The sequence below is a fragment of the Monodelphis domestica genome, chromosome 2 (genome assembly GCF_027887165.1).
Source record: "Monodelphis domestica isolate mMonDom1 chromosome 2, mMonDom1.pri, whole genome shotgun sequence".
NCBI classification, from domain to species: domain Eukaryota; kingdom Metazoa; phylum Chordata; class Mammalia; order Didelphimorphia; family Didelphidae; genus Monodelphis; species Monodelphis domestica.
Window position 1 is genome coordinate 495,434,159 of NC_077228.1, and position 23,308 is coordinate 495,457,466.

The window sequence follows — 23,308 nt, forward strand, 5'->3', positions numbered from 1 at the left end:
CGTAGGTTCCTCCAGTATCCCCTCAGCCCGACTGCCGTTGGGAGCGCAGGATACGGAATTCAAATCCTAACTGGTCTTTGCATCCGGGGCGAAGACAGCGCGTGGCTCCCGTCCGCCCAAAGCGCCCTCGCGGGCTCGCGCGCCCCTCCCACACCGACCCTACGGAGGGTCTCAGTCAGCTAGTCAGGCAGCTGGAATCCCCGCCCCCAAATCTCACGCGCACGCTCCGCCTCCGAACTCCGGTCTGGGAGCCCGGGATTGACTCAGGCCCGCCCCCAGTTGAGAAACTCCAGCCCGAGTCCCGCCCCCGAATCCTCTAGTTGGGCATCTCAGCCCCGACCCCAGCTCGCCGACTTTAGTTTCAGCCTCGATCTCAGACTCGGTCCCGCCCAGAGGCAAAGAGGTCGGCTCTCAACTCTGCCCCCCAATGGATAGATCGTGCCCCAGCCCCGCCTCCAGTTTTCGCCATCTGTCAGCTCGGTGGTCCAAATCCCAGCCTTGCTCTCCTTCTGGTAGCTCGAATCTAGGCCCCGCCCCCAGGCAAAGAGCTCTGATCCTTGCTCCGCCTCCAGTAATGTTAGCTCGCTCCACAACCAGAGAACTCTAATCTCAATCCCTCGCCCAGTAGTCGCTCACACTGTGGCCCCGCCCCCATTGCACCCGCTACCAATTCTGTAGTCCTAGACCCATCCTAGCTCTCAGTCGGGTTGCTAGGGTATTTGCCCCGCCCCCTAAGCAAAGAGCTCGTTTTTCTGCTCCGCCCCCAGGTCAGTAGCTCACGACCCAGACCTACCCCAGAGTCAATTGGTTTCTTAAAGGTCGTCACCCAGGCCTCAGCATTTGGGCAATCCCCACCTTTGGTTTCTGTGATTATAATCCGGACTCTTCTTACCAGAATCGTCAATTGCCTCTATAGGGGATACAGGGAAGTCCCTTCTCATCAGTCTCTTAATTTTTTGCGGAAGCCAATATGAACTCTCTTTAAACATATACATCAAATATGATTCTTAGAATCTGGAACTTTTGTCTGATGGGGCCCTAGAGATCTACGCGGCTCAATCCCCATAGTTTCTGAAATGAGAAAATTCAGTCCCTAAACGTAAAGCAAACTCGAGAATGGATGCCTCCTAATGTTTCCTTTGGAACGGGGAGCCATGGAGGAGGGTGGTGCTCATTGGAAAATTCTATATTCGGCCCTGCTCCCACCCACTCCCAAACCTAAAATTGGCGTCTGGGCCCACGTTAAATCTAGTTCCTTTCAAATTTGGGAGGCCGCCAACGCCATTCCCAAACAAGCATCAGGAAAAACAAAAAAGCGCAAACAAAAGAAGAAAAAATAGCTTCTCGAGACCTGACGTTCCGGAGGGGCGGTCCCCTACAGACAGGTTCTGGCTTGCAAGCTCCTGACGTAAAACTACGATTCCCAGCAGGCTTCGCGGCCGATCACACGCCCGGAAGGAAAAGCTCTAACCGTGCAGGAAGGTGGCCCTGCCAAATAAACAGACCGGCTCTTTGCTGTTGTAGGAGAGTGGGGAGAGAGCGGCTGTGGAAAAACCATCCTATTGCCAACATGAACGTGGTTTTTGCCGTGAAGCAGTACATTTCCAAAATGATAGAGGACAGTGGGCCCAGCATGAAAGTACTTCTCATGGATAAGGAGACGGTGAGTTTGTTTTTGGTTCCGTAGCCCGCCCCCTTCTCTGCTCTCCCCAAGCTGGGCTCTCCTCGATGGTTTAGTATTTCGTTAAATGTTTACAGTCAGTAAGCTTTTATTAAACACCCTACTATGTACCAGGCACTGTGCTAAATGCTAAGGATACAAAGAAAGATACCTGCTCTCAAGGACCTTACAGTGTAATAGGGAGGCAATGTGAAAACTCCATTGTACAAAAGATGTATAGAGAATTTATATGCATGCTTATCAGAAGACTCATATATATGTACATACACACACACACACACACACACACATATATATATATAATATTTGTGCAGTGTTGATGTTGAGTGTTTCAGTTGTGCCTGTCCGACTCTTCGTGGCCCCATAAGGGGTTTTCTTGACGTAGATACTGGAGTGGTTTGCCATTTTCTTCTCCATATAGAATGACACATACATATGTATGTATGTAATATGATCTCCAATTTACCCCTATGTGTATCTATGTAACTATATATGTATGGTTATGTATGGTACACATGTGTGTGTACATGTACACATGTGTACCATACATATATTGTGTGTATATATGTATACTCAGTATATGTGTATACACATACAAGGCAAATTGGAAATGATCTGATATATAGAGATATACATCTATGTATAAATATATACATACATGCCAAAAATATAGTATTTGTCAGATTATCTCCAATTTGCCCTGTATGTACACATAAATTAGAAATAATCTTAAAGGGAAGGCACTAACATTCGTTAGCTTCCTTTAGGTGGGATTTGAATCCTATACAGAACCAAGTTGGATATACCTTGCCTAGTGGGTTTCCAACTAAATAAGTTCCCCTAAAACTCCTTAGAGACGTTAAGACCAGGAAAATTACTAGCTAGTGGTCCAAGGCCTTGCTTATAGAAGTCCCATTCAAGAAAAGGTTAGCAGGTATGAGCCTGATGAATGAATTTAAAAGCATCAATTAAATACTTATTCAGTGCCAGCCTCTGCTAAGAACTGAGAATACAAAGACCAAAAGGGACATGGCCCCTGCCCTTGAGGAGCCTCTATTTTAACTGGAGAGACAAAAGATCTGTCTCTAAGAGTGTTGTGGCTAGGCAAGGAACTGGGCTGGGAAGAGAGTTTGGATCCATAAAGAAGGCAATTGATATGGACTTTTGGAAAGCCACAGAACTATTGATTTAAGTATTTTGTCCTGAGCCATAAATCAAAAAGGGGAATAGGAGAGAAATGTAAAGGGTCATCTAGTTGAGTGAATATAGTTAATTATCAATCACTTATCAAGATGACTTATCTCCAGGTAGTGCCAAAACTGAGTAGATTAATTTCCCCAGAGACTGGAGATATGAATTCGAGAAGTCAGGTGCTGCAAAGGTTCAAGGCAGATGACATGGGTGAATGGGATGTATTTCTTAAAAAATTTTTTTAGCTCTTACCTTTCATTTTAGAATTGATACTAAGTATCAGTTCTAAAACAGAAGAGCAGTAAAGCCTAGGCAAAGAGGGTTAAGGGACTCTCCCAGGGTCACACAGTTAGGAAGTATCTGAGGTCAAATTTGAACCCAGGACCTCCCTTCTCTAGGCTTGGCTCTATCTACTGAGCCACCTAGCTGCCCTGGTTATTTCATTTTAGACTTTTCATTTTTTATTGGAGCTTTTTTGGAAATTCACATTACAGATTATTGCTCCATTGTTATTGTTCAGTCATTCAGTTGTCTCTGATTCTTTGTGACCCTATAGACATAGTTATCCTTGGGGTTTTCTTGGCAAGGATATTGGTGTGTTTTTCTATTTCCTCATCCAGTGGATTCTTTTATTAGGCACTCAGAGGTTAAATGACTTACCCAGGGTTACATAGCTAGAAAGTGTGTGACAAGGAAATCACTTTTAAAAGACTGATATATATTAATTTAAGGTCGCCAAGGAATTCAGCTATGTAATTCCTAAATGAAAACTCAAGTCAGCCGTCAACCTTTTATGGAGTTTAATTACAACAGGAGGAAGAAAGGAATTAGAGATAGAGAGAGAGAAAAGGGAGAGAAGGGAATAGGCTTAAATACCCCTTCTGTTTAGGCTGGGCCAAAAGGCCCAAGCCCTTAGATAGCTGGGGCAATGAAAGGAGATCAGTCCCTATTACTCACGTGACCAAAAATGGAGAAACAGTCTCCGGGGCCCCCACCTGCAGCTTCCTTCAGCGCAAGCTTCTCAGAGCACACCGCAACCACTCCGACAAACTCCTCAACCCCCCTCCTCAGACCCCACTATCCTTAAGGAAACCATCCAAGTTCCCTCCCCTCAGTCCTCACATCTACCAATCACCTGTCCATCAATTTCCCTGTGCCAATGGAGGCTCTAGCTTAACCCAGGACCGCCCAGAGGTCTCTGGCTTTGCACATGTCTGTTGAAGGTCATATTTTCAAATAATTAAATCTTTGATCCTTTGCTACAGCCCTTTCTAAATCCTGTTAACCTGAGTAGGGTAGAGATTGGAATAATTAAATTTTGATCTAGGCTGCAGCCCTTACTCAATCCTGTTAGGACTGAATAGGGTGGAGATTGATTCCAAGTATCTCCATTGTATCAATTCTAAAATCAATCATGACTCAAAGAAATTCCTGTTCTATGCTTAAGCATAGGTCAAAGTCCTTTCCATTGTTCAGCAAAAGGTTTCTGTCCTAAAGTAATCTTAAGAAGGGAGGAGAAGGAACCTCCCATGCCAATGGGGTTCACATTCCAATAGTCAAGACCCACTATCAATAGGAAATTTTTCAAGTATGAAATTTCCCAATGGTGAAATTTCCAACATTTATAAGTCTAAGAAATTTTGAGGTTTACAAGTGTCTGAGGCTGAATTTGAACTAAGGTCTTCCTAACTCCAGGCCCAGTGCTATTAACCACACAGAGCCACAGCTGTCCCTTGCTCTCAAGCTTTTAAAATGCAAATTAAACTTGAGGTAAGTAGTATATTGAAATGAGCATTGGATTTGAGTCTGGGGAGGCCATATTTCATATCCTAACATGGTTGTAACCATGAGCAATCACTTAACCTGAGTCTCAGTTTCCTTCCCTATAAAATGGAGATACTAATACTACCTCACAGGGTTTTCTTGAGGAATAAATGAGATAATGTACGGTAAGTGGGTTGTTGTTTTTTAATAAGGTTTGAAGCAGTGTATAATGTCAGCTATTTTTACAATGGCAGAAAGTCTATCTGGAATTCAAGTTTAAATATGTAGAGAGTACATATTTTTCTAGTATAATACAGGACTGCAGAGTTCCTGTAAAAGCCTGCTATTACTCAAAAAACATTAGGACTGTCATTCTATCTGTGTTTGTGTGTGTGTGTGTGTGTGTGTGTATGTGTGTGTGTGTGTGTGTGTGTTTTGTCTCCCCGAATAAATATAACCTCCTCAGGTGCAGGGACTTTTAATTTTTTATTTTGTATCCTCAACCCTGACATAGTTGCCTGGCTCAAAGCTAAATACCTGTTGATTGGTTCAGTTTGATGGCATATAAAGTACTCAATTAAGTTAGTCACAAAGAGATATTAGAAAGGATTCTGTGGTAAAATTGGGGCTTGTCATTCTTGAACGGTATTATTCTTTTTATATCTAGACCGGCATCGTGAGTATGGTGTATACACAATCAGAGATTCTTCAGAAGGAAGTGTATCTTTTTGAACGTATCGATTCTCTGAATCGGGAGACCATGAAGCACCTGAAAGCCATTTGTTTTCTTCGACCAACAAAGGTACTATATACACTAAACTTATAGCCAGGCCTATGCAGATTTTTGTATTCAAGGCAGAACACAGTATAGAGAACACAAAGAGGAGTCGAGATCAATTTGGATTGTTGCTCTTTGTTGTATGTATGCTATCCTCATTCTGGCCTCTAAAATCTAAAACTTTGGCCTTTAAAAATATATTTTAGCTTCCCAGGTTACACTACCCTTTTCATATTTCTCATTGCATCCAGTATAATCCTAGGTAGATTGTAACCTCTTAATGAATAATTGAATGGATAATCATTACTATTATTTATTTACTGAAGTCTTTATTCTAACATTGTTTTTTGACAAGGAAAATGTGGATTACCTAATTCAGGAGCTCCGAAGACCAAAATATAGTGTGTATTTTATTTGTAAGTATATAATTTTCCTTTTGGTTCTGTGCAAGCTAATTTTTTTTGTTAGATATACCTTGTAATCTATGGATTAAGGGATCATCAGAACATATCATTATAGGGGCAGCTGGGTAGCTCAGTGGATTGAGAGCCAGGCAGGCCCAGAGATGGGAGGTCCTAGGTTCAAATTTGGCCTCAGACAATTCCCAGCTGTATGACCCTGGGAAAGTCACTTAACCCCCATTGCCTAGCCCTTACCGCTCTTCTGCCTTGGAGCCAACAATATTGACTCCAAGACGGAAAGTAAGTATTTAAACAAAAACAAAAATCATATCATTATGTACTTGCTTTTCTCTTTTCTATTGCCTTTTATTTTGATTATTGAAAGCTTAAGTGGCCATCATCCTAATGTAGAGAGCTAAATATGATCACCATCAGTTATTGACATTTAAGAAATTACATCAAAAATAAGTTTTTTATTTCTTTTTGAGGCATTTTGTAAATTTCAGAATATGAAAGTGATCATATTTCATGCCACTAATCAGAAATATATCTATATTATACTTTTATAAACTGAGGCATAGGTGTCCCTTCCTTACTGTGGGAGAATGGGAAAGAATGCAGCGTAATTTGGACAATTTTTTCCTATCCTGCTTTGCCTTTTTGCTCCATTCAAAAGACATTTGTTAATGGTCTATTGTATGCCCGGGCCCTGTGCTAGACCCCATGTGAGATACAGGATTATGTCTATATAGATAGAGTTGTTTGACTATAAAGATCTCCTCATTTCCTTCAGAGCTCATCCTTGATCCCTCCTCTCACATGAGACCTTTGCAGATTCTTGCACCTTAAGGCTAAAGAGCCCCCCCCACACACAATATATAATTCAATAATTTTTTTATATTAATAAACATCATAGCAAAAAAGGTGTATGTTGAATGACTTTGCTTTGCCTACAAAGCTAAAACTAATTCTTATTCCCTTGCTTTTTCTCTCTGTGAACTGGAAGTATAAATTTATCAACATACGTATCATAAATGCCTACCACCAATCAATTCTTAGGTTTGGATATAAGCCAGAATTGTTATATAGGATTTATATGGATTCTTCCCTCTTTAAAGGAATGCATAAAGTGGCAGTATCATAGCCCAAAGATTTACTCGAGGTTCAATTATTGCAAAACAAAGTACACTTTAATATAGTTTTCATTTACTGGAGGAGTCTGGGAGCACTATACGCTCTTGTTTCTGGTTCTCAGTGTGGAGTCTCTAAGGAAGAAGTGGCCCTTCTTGCCAAGGCTAACCCTTGATTCCATTTTTCCACCTCCTCTGAAACTTGCCCTCTCAAACCTTTCCTTATCCATGGGATTCTTTTCTGTTCCTATAACATGCCTATATCTCCCTATCCATAAACTGCCTTTTTTTCTTTTAAACACTTACCTTCTCACTTAGTATCATTTCCAAGACAGAAGAGCAGTAAGGGCTAGGCCATCTAGGTTAAGGGACTTGCTCAAGGTCACACAACTGGGAAGTATCTGAGGGCAGATTGATGATCTGATGGTGCTCTAACCATTGTGATACCTAGCTTCCCCCTGTCCATAAACTTTCTCTTGGCTCTGCCAAACCCAAAGTAATTTTTCTGCCTTTCACAGCTAGACAAGGAAGCTGTGTCCTACAGTCATTGCTTCCATTTGCTCACCTCTCACTTCTCAACCCTTTGCACTATAACTTCTAACACCAATTGAAACTGCTATTTTCAAAACTGCTAATGATCCTGTAACTGCTGTAAGGATAATTTTTAGGGTTGTGACCTAAACTAAATTAATTTGGTCACCAAGGAAATCCCATAATAAAAATACCCAAGTCAGCTGGAAGCTTATGGTGATTTTAATTAATATAGAAGAAAGAAGTTAAGAAATGAGAGAGGGAGAGAGGAAAGAGTTAATTTAAATTGCTCTGGCTCAGACTGAACTAGGCAGGAGTTCAAGGCCTTGGCCAAGGGGGCCTCCCCTGAAAGCCAAGGGAAAAGGGAGTCAGTCTTATCACTCACAAGTCTTATCACTGACCTTCTCAAGGAAGCTGTCTGAGGGAGCTCCTCCAGGCTCGAGTTCCAGTATCGAACTGGCACCCAACCCTGCTCACAGGAAGTGACCAGCCAGAGCCACCTCTCTGGGGAAAAAGCCAGAAAGTTCTCTTGGAGAGAGCCAGTGAACCAAATATATAGCCCCTTTTACTCTTGTGTCTCCTCTAAATGCCCATTCTTTAGTTCTCATCTTCTTTGATTAGATTGTATCTTTAGAGTTACTTAACACTTCTTTGTTAAGTTCATCTTTTTTTAGTTACTTGATATGTTTTTGTGATTAATTTAACATTTATAGTTACTTAACATCTTTTTGTATTAAGATACTAAAATTAGATTTAGCTTAAAGTTCTAGCTTCACTATAAAGTGAGAGCTAAGTATCTTCATTGTTCAATAAGGAGTTTACAACTTTATCTTCCCATAAAGTAAGATCTAAGTGGGGTGGAGTAATTTAAAGTTCACACTGTTAAATCCCAGTCCTCCTTATCCTCTTTCCTACTTTTGACATAATTGGTCATCCTTTCCCTCTAATAATCTCTTCTCCTGGTTCCAAAACAGTTTTCCCTGCTGCATCTCTTCTTCTGTCTTGCTAATCCTCAGTCTCCTGTGCTGGATCCATATTCATCTCTCATTCTCTAAGCACGTGTGTCCCCTAAGTGTGTGTGTGGGGGGGGGGGGGCTTTCTTCACTTCCCTATCTCTTTTAATGAGCTCATCAACACCCAAGGCTTTAATTAGACTAATTCTCAAATCTATATACCCAGGCGGTTTTTTTTTTTTTCAAAAACCAATTCTGTCAACCAACTCATTAGCATCTCAAACTCAACATTTCCAAAAATCATGGAACTCATTCTCATTTCTTCTTTAATTCAAGCTTTTCTTCCTCCAATAATTTCTGGGTCTTTTGAGGATGCTACTACCCTTTTGGTACCAAAGTTGATAACCTTGAAGTTATTCTTGACTTCCCTTACTCGTATCAGTTACCAAGTCTTGCTGATTCTATCCTTCCATCATCTATCCTCTTCTCTTTACAAACACTCCTCTCATTCAGACTCCAATCACTTTCTTATCTGGGTCACCAAAATAACCCAAATGAATGTACTTGCCATTCTCTCACTTTCCTATATGTCTGCCGCAGAACTGACAAATATTTCCTAATAACATATCTAAGCTATAGGGCTGACATCTTGGAGATCTTTAATGTCACCTTTTTTTCTCCAGAATAACATTCTATTTCTTCATCCTGTCATTTAAAGTCCTTCATAAAAATTAGAACAACGGATGCAGAGGGAAGGAAGCATAAACAGAAGAGAGCACATAAGTGCTTATATGCAAAGAGATATAAGCAAAAACAATAAAAGATAGCAGGCATGATTACAGTGACAATCTACTGGATCAAGTGGTCCAGTAGAAGAGAGGATAAAACACACTTCCCTTCTCTCATTTGAGAGGTGGTAAACTTGGTCTGGCTTTGTCATTGGACACAGTGGCTTTGTTTGGTTTTGCTTTGTTAAAAGAGTTTTCAGTGTTGGCATTGGACTGGAGCTCAAGAAATAATTGTGGCAGGGGGCAGGTGGGTAGCTCAGTGGATTGACAGCCAAGCCTAGAGATGGGAGGTCCTAGGTTCAAATTTGGCCTCAAGACACTTCCCAGCTGTGTGACCCTGGGAAAGTCACTTAACCCCCATTGCCTAGCCCTTACCACTCTTCTGCCTTGGAACCAATACACAGTATTGACTCCAAGACAGAAAGTAAGGTTTTAAAAAAAGAAAGAATTGTGGCATAGAAAACAAAAGCCATCAATAAAGCTTTCTTTTTTTTTCTTTAAAGATCCCTGTATAGTCTGTCTACCACCTACGTTTCCATACATATTTTATATTATGTGACTTCCCTACAATGGCTCTGTGTTCCAGAGCCTGAGAGCTCTGCTAGTTGTTCTTCAGACTCAACAATCCATCTTCTATCTCTGGGTCTTTGCCTAGTTCGGCTGGGATGCTTGCCTTCCTCACCCTTTAGAATCCTTATCTTCCTTTATCTTGAACTCAAGTGATGCTTACACAAAGCTTTCACTTCCCCTCAGATGTTAGTGCTGCCCCTTACACATAGTAGGCACTCGATAAAGTTGATTGAATTATGTCTTCTCGCCTCTAGGTGTCATTGTTGATCTGTACAGTTAGAGGAAAATAATCTGGTGGATGAAGTTCCAAAGGGGAAGAATAAAATGTGAGCCTTCAGAAAACTCTGCTCAGCCAGTTTTAAGGCTTAGTCTTTTGGGACATCAGAACAGTATTAGGAGCTTTAGAGACTTCAGTTATATTCAGCTATGTACACACACATTGTCATTAAAAAAACAACAACAACCTGTTTCCTTAAAGCTAATCATCATTCAGAAGCCTAACAGTGAGCTTAACATCAACATCATAGCCTGTCCTCTCAGAATTTTCCAGGTTGCTAGTACCAGGTTCATAGGTTTTGGTAGGCATTTTCCTCCCTAATGCCTTCCACACATTGGGCAGAGATTCTCTAACACATAAGCATTCATGTGTAATAGAGCCATTCATTTGCTTTGTCTCCTGGCAGTAAGCCTCAGCCTTGAGGCCAAGAATTGAATGGGTCCTGAAAGGAAATTCCCCTTTTTGCTCTAGAGAGAGTTCCTTCATTCTTGAGTTAAGACAAATATGGGATAGTAAATCTGATGCTTATTTTTCTGTGTTTCAAGAGTTCTTACCTTATTTAATTTCTGTGGGTTTATCCGATTTAGATTGGAAATATGAAGCAAGAGCAGTCCAGCTTATTCTTCTTTAGTACTTAGCACACTGTTGATTACTATCCATTAAAAGATAATCTATGGGGACCGCTAGATGGCACAATGGATAGAGAGCCAAGCCCAGAGGACCTGACTTCAAATGTGGCTTCATACGCTTCTTAGCTGTATTACCCTGGGCAAATCACTTTACCCCCATTGCCTAGCCTTTGCCCTTCCTTCTGTCTTGAAATTGTTACTAGGACAGAAAGTAAGAGGTAAAAAAAAAAAAGATTACCTTCGTTAAATTTGGTTTGAGGTAGTCATCCTCAACATTTTATTAGTCCAAAGTCTATTGCTATTTTACTATATTGGAACACTTCTACAATAACAAATTCAAATGAATATATGTTATGATTTTAATCATAATAAACTTTCCAAATGGTAGTAGCCTCCCTACTAAGATGGTCATCCCCTAATCCCAATTTTTGAATTTTTGATGTTGGCATATATGTATACCCAGCCTCGTTTATTCATTAAGCCCTAACTGCCAATTTCATTTATGCCTGATTGCTGAAGAGTGGCTCTCCTGTGAGTCTCCTGAAGCTCCTGTGTCTGTTTCAGATTTCAGTAACGTAATCAGCAAGAGTGATGTGAAGTCATTGGCCGAAGCTGACGAACAGGAAGTTGTGGCTGAGGTTCAGGTAAACATCTGGGTTCCCTACGTATCTTTTATGTTTCCTTAAAGAACTTTTCCCTCTAACTTACAAGGTAATGAGCCAGGGGAAAAAATAGATCTCTCGTACCTAGATTAAAGTCAAGAGATTCCTAAGCAATGATAATACTTGCTATATAATGCACTACCTTAGACCAGGGTCATGGCATCTGCTTCTTCACAGATAGTATTGAGGACCTTGAATAAGCCTGGGATATGGGCACCTTGGGAAGAATTTGGTACCTTAAAGGCAGAAAAGTAACTGTTTTGGTTTTCTAGAAGAGCATAATTTAATAAGTGACTAGTGTACTCACTCCCCTCCTCCTAAGAGGGTGCTTTGGATTGCATTGTTCTTTTTTTAATCTGATAAATTAGACAACTTATTTCATGGCTTATATTTTTATTCCCTGAAAATGAGGTGTTCACAAAAAAATGGAAAAATCATTTATATGTAGGCACATTGTTGCTCAGTTTAGTCTGTGCTTGGCCTGAATACATACCTTCTTCTGTTGCTACTGCTACTGCTACTACTAATACCACTATCACTACTATTACTACTAATACCACAACTACTACTACTATTGCTACTGCCATTGCTTCTTTCTTGATCACTCTTTTTTTTTTTTGGTCTGAGCCTGTGATTTCATCAGTGTGAAGAATTCCTGATATGGAAATTCCCTCCTATGCTGATACCATCAGCATCTCAGCTGAAACTTATAATCTGTGCTCTCTCCACAGCTGTGTCTATTAGAATCTTTCGTTTCCTTCAAAGTTTATCTCAAACTTGAAGCCTTTTCTTATTCCACCACTTTCTGCTGATTCCTGGTACTGGGTGTGCACCCTTGATACTATCCACTTTTCTACAGATTTCCCTCCTATCACCTCCACTCTCTCATCTTTAAACCCTTTCTATCGACTAATATCTTCTTTGCTATCTACAAATATACTCATGTCTCCTCCGTTCTTTTTTTTCTTTTAAGCCCTTGCCAATGCTACATATTGATTTTAAGGTTAAAGAGTGGTATGGGTTAGGCAATGGAGGTTAGGCAACTTGCCCAGGATCATACAGCTAGGAAGGATCAGGCCAGATTTGAGCTTTCTGTCCGCTGAGCCACCTAGTTGCCCTCCTGTCTCCTCCATTCTTTAAGGGGAAAAAAATCTTTATTTGATTGGTCCATTGCCACTAGCTATCATTTTGTATCTCTCCTCCCCTTCTTGGCTAAACTCCTTGAAAAAGCCATCTACACTAGATGTCTCCACTTCCTTTCTCCTTATTGTCTTCTAAAACCTATGTAATTTGGCTTCTGATCTCATCATTCAACTGAAATGCTCTCTCCAAAGTCCTCTTTTTTTAACCCTTTTTTACCCTTTCTGTCTTAAAATTAATACTATTAATTATGTGTATCAATTCTAAGGGAGAAGAGTGGTAAGAGCTAAGCAATGGAGGTTAAGTGATTTGCCCAGGATCACATAGCTAAGAAGAGCCTGAGGCCCCATGGAATTTAGGCCCTTCCAACTGCAGGTCTGCAATCTATCCACTGAGCTGCCTGCCTGTCCCCACCAATGTTCTCTAAATCATCAAATCTAGACTTTTTCTCAGTCCTCATCTTTCTTGATCTCTTTATAGATTTGAAATCTATTGATTACCTTTTCCTCCTGGATACATTTTCCTCTCTAGGTTTTCATGACATTACTCTCACCTGGTCTCCTCGGTCTGACTGCTCCTTCTTAGATTCTTTGTTGGATCTTCATCCAGATTGTGCCCATGAATGGTGTATGTCTCTTGGGACTCTTTCCTGAGCCCTCTTCTGCCCCTCTTCTGTGTCACTTGACTATATCATGAGCTTCCAAGGGGTTGATTTATCATTTCCATGTAAACAATTCTCAAGTCTTCAGTACCAGTCCTAGTCTCTTTCTTAAGCTCGAGTCCCTCATCATTGACTGACTTTTAGACATCTCTGACTGGATGTCTAATAGACATCCTAAACTTAGCATTTTCCTAGTAGAACTCATTATTGTTCCCCTTCTCTCTTCTGAACTTCCCAATTATGGTTCAGGGTAGTCTTGTCCTCCCAACCCCCAGGTTCAAAGCCTTTCTCCTCACTTTCATTCACTCTATACTCTCCCCCAGATCTTGTCCTTTCTACCATCACTCTGTCTTTTGATTCCATGCCCTTATTTCCATTCACTACCTGGGTTTAGATCCATTCCTTCTCCCCTAGACTCTCTTGGTAGCCATATCATTGGTTATCTATCCCCATGAATAACACTACTTCTATCCCTTCTGCCCTGAGCTGCCAGTGCGATCATGCTGTGATCAAGATTTGACCATTTACACACACACACACACACACACACAGTCACAGTCACACATTCACACACATACACACCCTTGGCTTAAATTCTTCCTAGACAGTAAAAAATCCTCTGTTGGGTATTTACAGTTCCTCCCAGCCTGGGCCTTCCTTGCTTGCCCAAGGCTGCTTACAATTTCCTGGACTTGGCCAACTCCACAGTCCAATCCCACTGTCTGCCATGCCCTCAGCCTCTTAGTCTCCCTGTTTCCCTCAGGACTTGGCTCCTATGCTCCCTTCTACAGGTTTCCTTTCTTGGTTCCCACAACTGCTTGTGCCTTTCCTTCCTTTATTTCTTTTATACCTTATTGGTATTTCATTTTTGTCATGTTTGTCTCCAGGAGACTGAGCTCCTTAAGGACAGGGACTGTTTTCATTGATTTTTGTATTCCTGGGACTCAGCCCAGGAACCTGGCAGACAGAAATCACTTAGTGAATGTTCATCAAATGAGTGATCCCACAAACTAATGTAAGTTGGTTTCACATGCATTTTGTACATACTTAGATGTGTGCATATTGTCATTTTCCATAGAATTGAAACTCCTTGAAGGAAGGGACTGTTTCCATTGTGTCTCTGTCCTGCCAGCCTCTAGCACAGTGCCTGGCACAGAATAAATTTTAATAAGTACTTGTTCGTTGATACAAAAGACTTGAGTCACCCCAAAATTAAGCATTTTGTTTATGATTGAGGAGTCATTATCTGTCAGTGGTAGGACTTGAATCCAGGTCATCTTTTTTCTTTTAAACACTTATTTTCATCTTATCATTAATTCTAAGAAGGGCACTGACTAGACAATTGGAGTCAAGTGACTTACTTGCCCAGGGACACACATTTAGGAAGTGTCTAAAGCCAAAGTTAAACTCAGGCCCTCCCAACTCCAGGCCTGGCACCCTATCTACAGAGCCACCTCATTGCCTCAAATCTAGGTCTTCTTGACTCCCTAGTCTACTCTCTCCACATTGTGATGCCACTTCTCTCACTACTTCTATTCTTATTCATTGCTGTTCCCCCAAGGAAGGTTATTTCATAACTCGAATCAATCTAATCATCTGCACCTCTGATTTGCTGTGTTACTACAAGGCCTAGAGGTGTCGGTATGAAGACTGATGTTGGTGCTTTTTATTTGCAGGAGTTTTATGGCGATTACATTGCTGTGAATCCACATTTGTTTTCCCTCAATATCTTGGGTTGTTGCCAGGTATGAAAAGGGGTAAATACTTCCATTATTTCATCTGATGGGAATTATCAGGGCTAGAAGTTGGGCGTTTAAGGAATGAAAATGAGCTTTTTTGGCCAATCATCTAAACTGCAGGGTCGAAATTGGGATCCGGCCCAGCTATCTAGAACAACCCAAGGACTGACAGCTCTCCTGTTATCCCTGAAGAAATGTCCCATGATACGTTACCAGCTTTCATCAGACTCAGCAAAAAGACTTGCTGAATGTGTGAAGGTAAGCCATTGCTCAGGACGGGTGCCAGATCATCCCTTCTCTAGGCTCTTTAACTGTCGACAGAAGATGATTTTGAAGAGACTCTTTTATACCTGTTTCTCAGTTAAGAAACAGACTTTTAGAGTAAAGATTTAAGTGGCTCCACTTCCAAACATTCACTAAAAATATGACCTAGATTCACTAACAAAGGAGTCTAGATTGTAATGTATTCCTAGCTAAAGGACTTAAACTAAGAAAATGAGAATTAAACATCCTAGTTCTGTCTCTGGGCCTACTGAACATACATGTTATATAACTTCTTAATATCTCATATTAACTAGCTACAAAACAAGGGTTCTCCTCCAGTTTCATGTGAATAGGATGCTACTAAATTCCCTTTGTAAGAAGTTTATGAATAATTGTCTGAAAGGCCCACGCTGGTGCGGGCAGCACTTCTATTCTATTCACTCCTTTCCTATTTACATCATCTCAATCTTTGGTGACCAAACTTTCTTTTTCTTGCACACAGCAAGTAATAACTAAAGAGTATGAGCTTTTTGAATTCCGAAGAACTGAAGTCCCTCCATTGCTGCTGATTTTGGATCGCTGTGATGATGCCATAACCCCACTGCTAAACCAGGTACTGTGGCCTCTGTGGGCAGATGAAAAGGGAAGAATCAAGAGCTCTTAAACTTTCTGGCAATTGGATGTGGAAATGGAAATTGAGAGTAGATATAGGGACCCATTTTTTGCCACCTTAATTCTCAACCATCCTTGTTTTTGTGTGCCTTGACACCACTGATAGTTTGTCATCAAAGGCATAACATATCAATTTATTCCTGTTCTACTTTATTATACTATATTAAGGGAGAATTTGTAGCTATAAAGTCAAATCTGTTTCATGGGTCACAGGGGGTTCCTAGGCAAAATTAGAATGGAAGAGGAATTTCCTTTTGAAGGAGAGTTTCTGCAGAGGTTTCTCTAACATACTGTGCTGATTTCATCCAGCCCCCAAATGCTACAAATGAAATCAGAGGACACTGCACAAGTCAGCTTGGTTGTCTGGAGAGGAAAAACAAGTCAACCCGGGCAGATATTAACCATATTGTAATGTGCAACTGGACAGGCAACTCTTTAATTTAGTCCACCAGTACATATATTATTAAATAGGTTCTTTGAAGAAATAGTGAAGCAATTCCAAAATTGATCAAAAGGCAAAATCAGGCTGGATTGTAATTGCAGAAATTATACAGGACTTTCAATGATTTCATATTATTCATTGCCACAAAGGCCCATTTTTTTTTAAAGAAAGGCCAATATTTATTCTTTTTGTGATGCTATATGATGGAATATTATATTCTCCAAAGAATCACAATTACAAGATCACCCAGTGAGCAATGGAAAGACACGTGATAGGTGCAAGATCCTACAGAATGTTAGCAGCCATGACTTGCCAATAAGAAATGGTATAAGAGCCATCATCAAGGATATCTCTATTTAGAGAAGAAAATGAGCTGATCACCAAACAAGAGTGACAGATAACAGATGGACAGCTAAAATGTTACACTGGTATCCACAAAATATTTAAAAAAAAAAAAATAATAATAAGGGAGAGGGGGACAGCCAGGTAGCTCACTGGATGGAGTACCAGGCCTAGAGACAGGAGGTCCTGGGTTCAAATATGGATTCAGACACTTCTTAGCTCTCTGACCCTGGGCAAGTCACTTAACCCCAGTTGCCTAGCCCTTACCACTCTTCTACCTCAGAACCTATACTTACTATTGATTCCACAACAATAGATAAAAGTTTAAAAAGAAAAGAAAAGGAACATAGTAAAGTTTCTAGTGGGTTTTCAGGAAGAATTGTTAAGCATCCCTTTGATGAAGGCAATGGTTGGATTGTGATTTGGATCTGAGGAGAAACTCCACTTCATGGAATCATTAATCCGTTGCTGCGTACACAAAGCATCTATAGTACAAATTTACATTGGTTTATGTGATTGACTTATTGTGTGCAAATCAAAGGACTATAAATTATTGAAACACTATATAAACTTGATCTTAGTTTTATTAAAGTATAGCCAGTCATAAGATTTCCATCAAAAACAGGTTCCCTGAATGCATATGATTAATTACCTCCTGGTTTATTTTCAGTAAGCCTAGATTTTCATATATCAATTTTGTTTTAAGTGAAGTGTACCCAAGTAGCACTGGCTAGTGGGATCAAGACTTAAAATTTAATATATGGGCATTTTATGTTTGTTACATTTGAAATATACAGGTAGACCCCAATAGTAGAGATTAATGAATCCCATGGAGTAGCTGCATGAATTCGAATTTGTTCTCTTCAAAGTGATAATTATGTAAAATATTGTCATTAGCCCAAGTCCAGTGGAAATCTCTAGTGCAAATTAGAATGATTCAGCTACTTCACACAATTCATCATTCATGTTAATTGTGTGATTAATCAATGTAATATGAAATTAAAAGAAAGACTTTTGTACTAAGTTTGGGTGCTCCCTTATCTATCCATAGCTTAAAGAGCTGATGGACAAACTCTGTTTCCTAGGAACTTGAGTATTGTTCATGGGCAATAATCTGCTCTGTACAAATAACAATAATGCAGGAGAGGGACAGGGGTTCTGACCAATTTTACCAGATAAATTCACACTCAGTAAGCATTTGGGTTTTCCTCTCAATTAAAATTGAATAAAAATGTAAGATAAAATTGATGCAAAGGCGAGCTTCCGAGTATGCCAGTGTTTTGATCCACTCACGAGTTTCCTTCTGATAATATTAGTGTTCCCAGGATAAATATAGCACCACACAGATCTGCAAGAGCACACTCCTCGTGCGGCAGAAAACCACAAAAGCTCACAGGAAATGGTACAGCTTGTAACTGCAGGACCAGTATAGCTCTGTCTGTGAAACCAAAAATAGATGTGTAATTTGCAGGCAAAGATTTGGAACTCATGTTAGATATAGCATTTATTTTCTATCAGGGAGGCTAATCCTTGTTGCCCTTCTTCCAGAAATGTAAAATATAAAATATAGAGGTGCTTTGAATTTTATTGTTTTACCAATTCAAATGACAGAGTAGATGTTCATTATACTACAAAGAATGCTGGTTAGTTTGCATTGACAAGTTATATATACTTTTAAGTTCTAAGTGAGTTGTTATTTTAAGGCCCTTTTAAATTGGCAATGTTTTAAAGATTTCCTTGGTTTATATTAGTTACTTATTTTCTTGTTGTAAACCTTTTATTTAGTGGACATATCAGGCCATGGTCCATGAACTGCTGGGCATAAACAACAATCGGATTGACCTTTCTCGAGTACCAGGGATCAGTAAAGACCTGAGAGAAGTGGTCCTGTCTGCTGACAATGATGAATTCTATGCCAATGTAGGTGGTTTTTTTTTTTTTCAATTATAAGAAGTGTGTCATTAGATTATTAGAGTAGGGGTTAGTAGAAGTGGACAGGATTTGAGGATAAATAGATATAATCTGCCATCCAGCTATATATGTATACATATATATAGGAATATATATTATATATGTGTGTATGTCTATTTGTGTGTATGTGATCTGCATCTCCAAAGGAAATCTAAACTTTCTTTCTGACCTTGTTTAACACCGTTTCTTGGAGAGGCAACTGTATGCATAATATTGAGTAAAATTATAAAAAAATAATACTGTGAAAAATCAATTTTTATATTAAGCAATGTGAATTCAGTAAACCATATTGATATTACCCCTCATGATCCAGTCGCACTTTAGGAGATTAGTAATTTGTTGGTTTCAGATATCTTGGCCTAAGTCCAAGTTGGGTAATTATGGTAGCCTTCTATTTTCCGTTAATTTTCAGCTACATTCCCATGGTTTTTCATCATATCCAGTTTTTAAATTATAGGATAGTCAAACCATGTGTTACCAAGCCATGTTTCTTCCTTTTACACAGAACATGTACCTGAATTTTGCTGAAATTGGCAGCAACATCAAGAATCTCATGGAAGACTTCCAGAAAAAGAAACCAAAAGAACAACAAAAACTAGAATCAATAGCAGATATGAAGGTAAATTAAACATGTGGGACTAATGGGTTGCTATGGAGATGGTTACAATTCATAAGGGTTCTGGTGTAAGTTGGAAAAATCCAGAATCTTTAGAGCATAGCTTTTATGTCATCTATTTAGCCTCTCTTTTGTGATACATATTTTCTAGCTCTTTCTCAGTTAAAACATAATTTAGTACCCATTGTACCCATCAGTTGTATTGCACTATTCTAAAACTCTCATTATGTCAAGCTCTAACAGCTTTTCTGTTTTTATGCATTGCAAAATGAGCTGGAGAAATCTTATGCTGGTCAGCAGGGGTGGGTAGAGATTGTCTTTTTTGTTTTCATTCATCCTCTGCTGAGAAATTCTGATGACTCAGAATCTTCCACCAATTTTTCCTGTGACAGGCCTTTGTGGAGAATTATCCACAGTTCAAGAAGATGTCTGGGACTGTGTCAAAGCATGTGACTGTGGTTGGGGAGTTGTCTCGACTGGTCAGTGAGAGGAATCTGCTGGAAGTTTCTGAGGTTGAGCAAGAGCTGGCCTGCCAGAATGATCACTCTGCTGCTCTCCAGGTATCTGTCAGCCAATCAGCCTATGTTTGGTGGAGAATTACTATGTTTAACTCATGGTAGAGATATACGAGCTATAAAAGGAGTGTAAGGTGTCATTCCAGCATTCAAGGAATATAGTTCACTTGAGGAGACAAGATGAAAACATGACATTCTTAGAAAACAGTACAAGGTGGGCTATATAGTTGTGTGCTGAGCTGTTTTGACAGAAGTTCAGAGAAGGGAGAAATCAATGTAGCCCAGGATTATAAGGGAAAGCTCATTGGTACAAAGTGGGACTTGAGCTGAGCTTTATCTCTTAAGACACCTGGTATTTTCATCTCTAGATGATCATCCTTGGAGGAATAGGATTTAGAGAGAAATAAGGAAGGATTTTTCCCAGGGATATTTATATGATGAACAAAGGCTGGAATGAGTACTGTATGAGTGAATAGTCTGGCCCAAGTGAATGAGAAAGATGCATGCTGAGAAATTGTAGGAGGCATTGCTATATGAAATGGAGCCAGATTGTGAAGGATCTTGAAAGGAAGTAGAGTTTGGACTTTATGTAATAGGTAGAATTTCTAGGTTCCTGGGCAGAAGAATGAAATGATGAAAGCAGATAGTCTCCTAGTGGGTCTGCTTGCTTTGGGTCACTCCCTGCTCCAGTCCATCTGTTTAGTCACCGGGGTGATTTTCCTAAAACACGTGTCCCACCACGTCACTCCCCAACTCAGTAAATTCCAGTGGAACTCTGTTGTTTACAAGATGAAATACAAAATGCTTTATTTGGCTTTCAAACTCCTTCAGGACTGGGGCCAGTGATGGCAAACCTTTTAGAAGGGCAGGTGATGTTCTCAGGCGTGCATGGAGAGGGTGAGGGGAGCAGCCTTCCCGGAGTCCCTCTGGTGAACTCTGTGCTAGGACAGTGGTGCTCATTCCCACAGAGAGGCTCTGAGTACCCCCTCTGGCATATGTGCCATAGGTTCACCACCACAGCCCTGGCCCCCTTCTACCTTTCCAGGCTTCTTACACCTTTCTCCCTGACTGTCTTATCTAGCGGCCTCCTTGATGTCCCCCCCTTCCCCCCCCCAAATACTCCATCTTTCAGCTCCAGGCATTCTCTTGGGTTGTCCCTGATGCCTGGATTGCTCTACCTACTGACTTTTCTGCCTCCCTTTAAGTCCAAGATAAAATCCCACCTTCTGCAAGAAGCCTTTCCCAGTCCACCCTTATCCTAGTGCCCTTCTTCCCTCTGTTAATTATTTCCTATTTGTCCTGTATATAGCTTCTTTGTATATAGTTCTTTGTATGTTGTCTCCCCCAATAAATTGTAAGTTCCTTGAGCAGAGGAACTGCCTTTTGCCTCTTTTTGTATCTCTGGTACTTACCACAATTCTTGGCACAGAATAGGCACTTATTAAATATTTATTGATTAGTAATATTAATCTGGAAGCAATGAGAATATACTAGAAGGAAGGAGAGATGGACATTAGAGTGAGTGTCTGGGAGGCCATTGCAATAATAGTTAAGATATTCCCACCCCATGGGATTGGAATAAGAATGAGAAGTAGAGAGGTAAGGAGAAAGTCCAAAAGACATTTCAAAGAAAAAAAAAATAGACAGACATTGGCAATAAATTAATTAGAGGTGATGGAGACAGAAGATTCAGTGATAACTCAGAGGTCTTTAGGAAGCCTGGAAGTACCACTTATAGATGGGCAGCTATAAAAAGGATTAACCTCTTAGACTGATTTGAAATAAAAATGCATCTTATTTAAAGATTCCCTTTTTCATTAAATAGGGACTTTGATCCTAGAAATTTATCTCTTTTTCCTTTTACATATAATATATTTCAGAATTTATTTGGAGGTAAAAAAGTCTAAAAGGAAGCATTTCGAAGCCTCTGTGTCATTTAGCATGACCTACAGATTGCCATTCATTTTTATATAATGATACAGCTTGAAGAGAGAGGTTTTTGTATAAAGTGCTCTAGGTTGACCAGAATCTTTATTGAATGAATCCCATAGCTTCTTTTTTTTTTTTAATAATTTTTTATTTGATCATTTCCAAGCATTATTCATTAGAGATAAAGATCATTTTCTTTTTCTCCCCCACCCCCCATAGCCGACACATGATTCCACTGGGTTTCACATGTGTTCTTGATTAGAACCCATTTCCATGTTGTTGGTATTTGCACTAGGGCGTTCATTTAGAGTCTCTCTTCAGTCATTTCCCCTCATCCCATAGCTTCTTATGGAAGCTCCACCATATTGAAGAAAAGAGAAAATAAACTTGGTTTTCTATGTAGACTTCCTGTCGTGTTAGTCTTTATACTTAGCCTCAGGTTTTCCAAACCTACACAAAAACCCAGCTGGTAGTTTTGGATCTTTGACCGACTTACTTTTTTTTAAAAGGTACTGCATAGTCCTGTGGGCTTCGCAGGAATTTTCCCTAGAAAGCCATTTTTATTTATTTCAATGAATGTTTTCTGCCTGTTATTAAATTTAGGATTCTGAAGTTAGAATGGGGATATTCTTAAGTTATCTTGTCTTTTTTATTATTTTATTGGAAGGAAGGAAGAAAGGAAGGAATTCATTAGCAGGTTTCATTATACAGGTGACTGAGTGTATTTCTTTGCTTGAATTTTTACTTTCTGTTTTCATGTAAAAGGGTAGATTCATTAAAAATGCCCAATCCATATATGTTCCAGGTCATTTTTAAGAACAATACTTTTAAAAGTTTTCTTCCCTGTCACAATAGGCTTTTGCAGTGAGTGGTTGATTTGAAGTCACCAAGATAAAGAGTGTCTTTGGTGGCATGATGTAAATAGCCCAAAAAAGGGAACTTTTGTTTGACAGTGAGTTAATCCCTGTGTTCCAACCCCTAAATGTATTTTTGCATTCCTCAGCTTGACCTTAGGTTCATGGTAAGTCATGAAGCAATGAATTGGAGTTGTTGACTAGTATAATCTTATGGGATAGTGTATTTTTCATATACACTGAAATACTTAAATATAAATATAAGTCCATTAAGTAGCTTTAATTTCTGGTCATTGATCCCATTTGATTAGTAAGGGTTATTTGTTATACCATGAAAATGAACAAAATATGTATTTATTTGGGTTTTGTACTCATGGTCTTACATCAGAGCTTCTCATTTGGGGAGAGTCCTGAACTTTTCTTGACTCTTTCATAGATCTCAGAATCTCATAGATTCTTTCTTGAGCCGGGTCAGTCTTTAGACAGCAACCATCCAGTTTTCCTCACTGGACCTATCTGTGAAACCTTTTCATGTTAATAAAATCTAGCAGAACTACTGTTCAATTGCTGAAGCCTTTGAGAATGTAGGGCCTTCTCCACACTAAGATGAAGTATTACAGGAGGATTTTAAGGATATAATATTGAAGAGAGAATAAAAAGAGCAGTTTTCCTCCTCGGCCAATCCCACCAGAACAGTGTTCAGTATGCTCAAAATGAGCCAAGACTGTGACTCAACAGGGGACAACAAAAAAGGGATTCATTAAAAAGCCATATTTAGGGAAAAGAAGATTAGACAAAAATGTTAGGA

General features: G+C 39.8%; 1 protein-coding gene across 6 annotated transcripts in view; it reads left to right on the top strand.

Annotated features, from left to right (window-relative positions):
• The first annotated feature begins 619 nt into the window (after positions 1-619).
• Positions 620-23,308, top strand: part of VPS45 (vacuolar protein sorting 45 homolog) — a 73,227-nt gene continuing 50,538 nt past the window's right edge. For all 6 annotated transcript variants that reach the window (XM_007485363.3, XM_056819325.1, XM_056819326.1 and 3 more), the window contains exons 1-10: positions 620-1,663; positions 5,304-5,438; positions 5,770-5,830; positions 11,258-11,337; positions 14,833-14,901; positions 15,016-15,153; positions 15,662-15,772; positions 18,401-18,535; positions 19,092-19,205; positions 19,595-19,762. In XM_007485363.3, the coding sequence (XP_007485425.1) occupies positions 1,571-1,663; positions 5,304-5,438; positions 5,770-5,830; positions 11,258-11,337; positions 14,833-14,901; positions 15,016-15,153; positions 15,662-15,772; positions 18,401-18,535; positions 19,092-19,205; positions 19,595-19,762 (1,104 nt within the window). In that variant the 5' untranslated portion in view covers positions 620-1,570. The remainder of the gene's footprint in view (positions 1,664-5,303; positions 5,439-5,769; positions 5,831-11,257; positions 11,338-14,832; positions 14,902-15,015; positions 15,154-15,661; positions 15,773-18,400; positions 18,536-19,091; positions 19,206-19,594; positions 19,763-23,308) is intronic.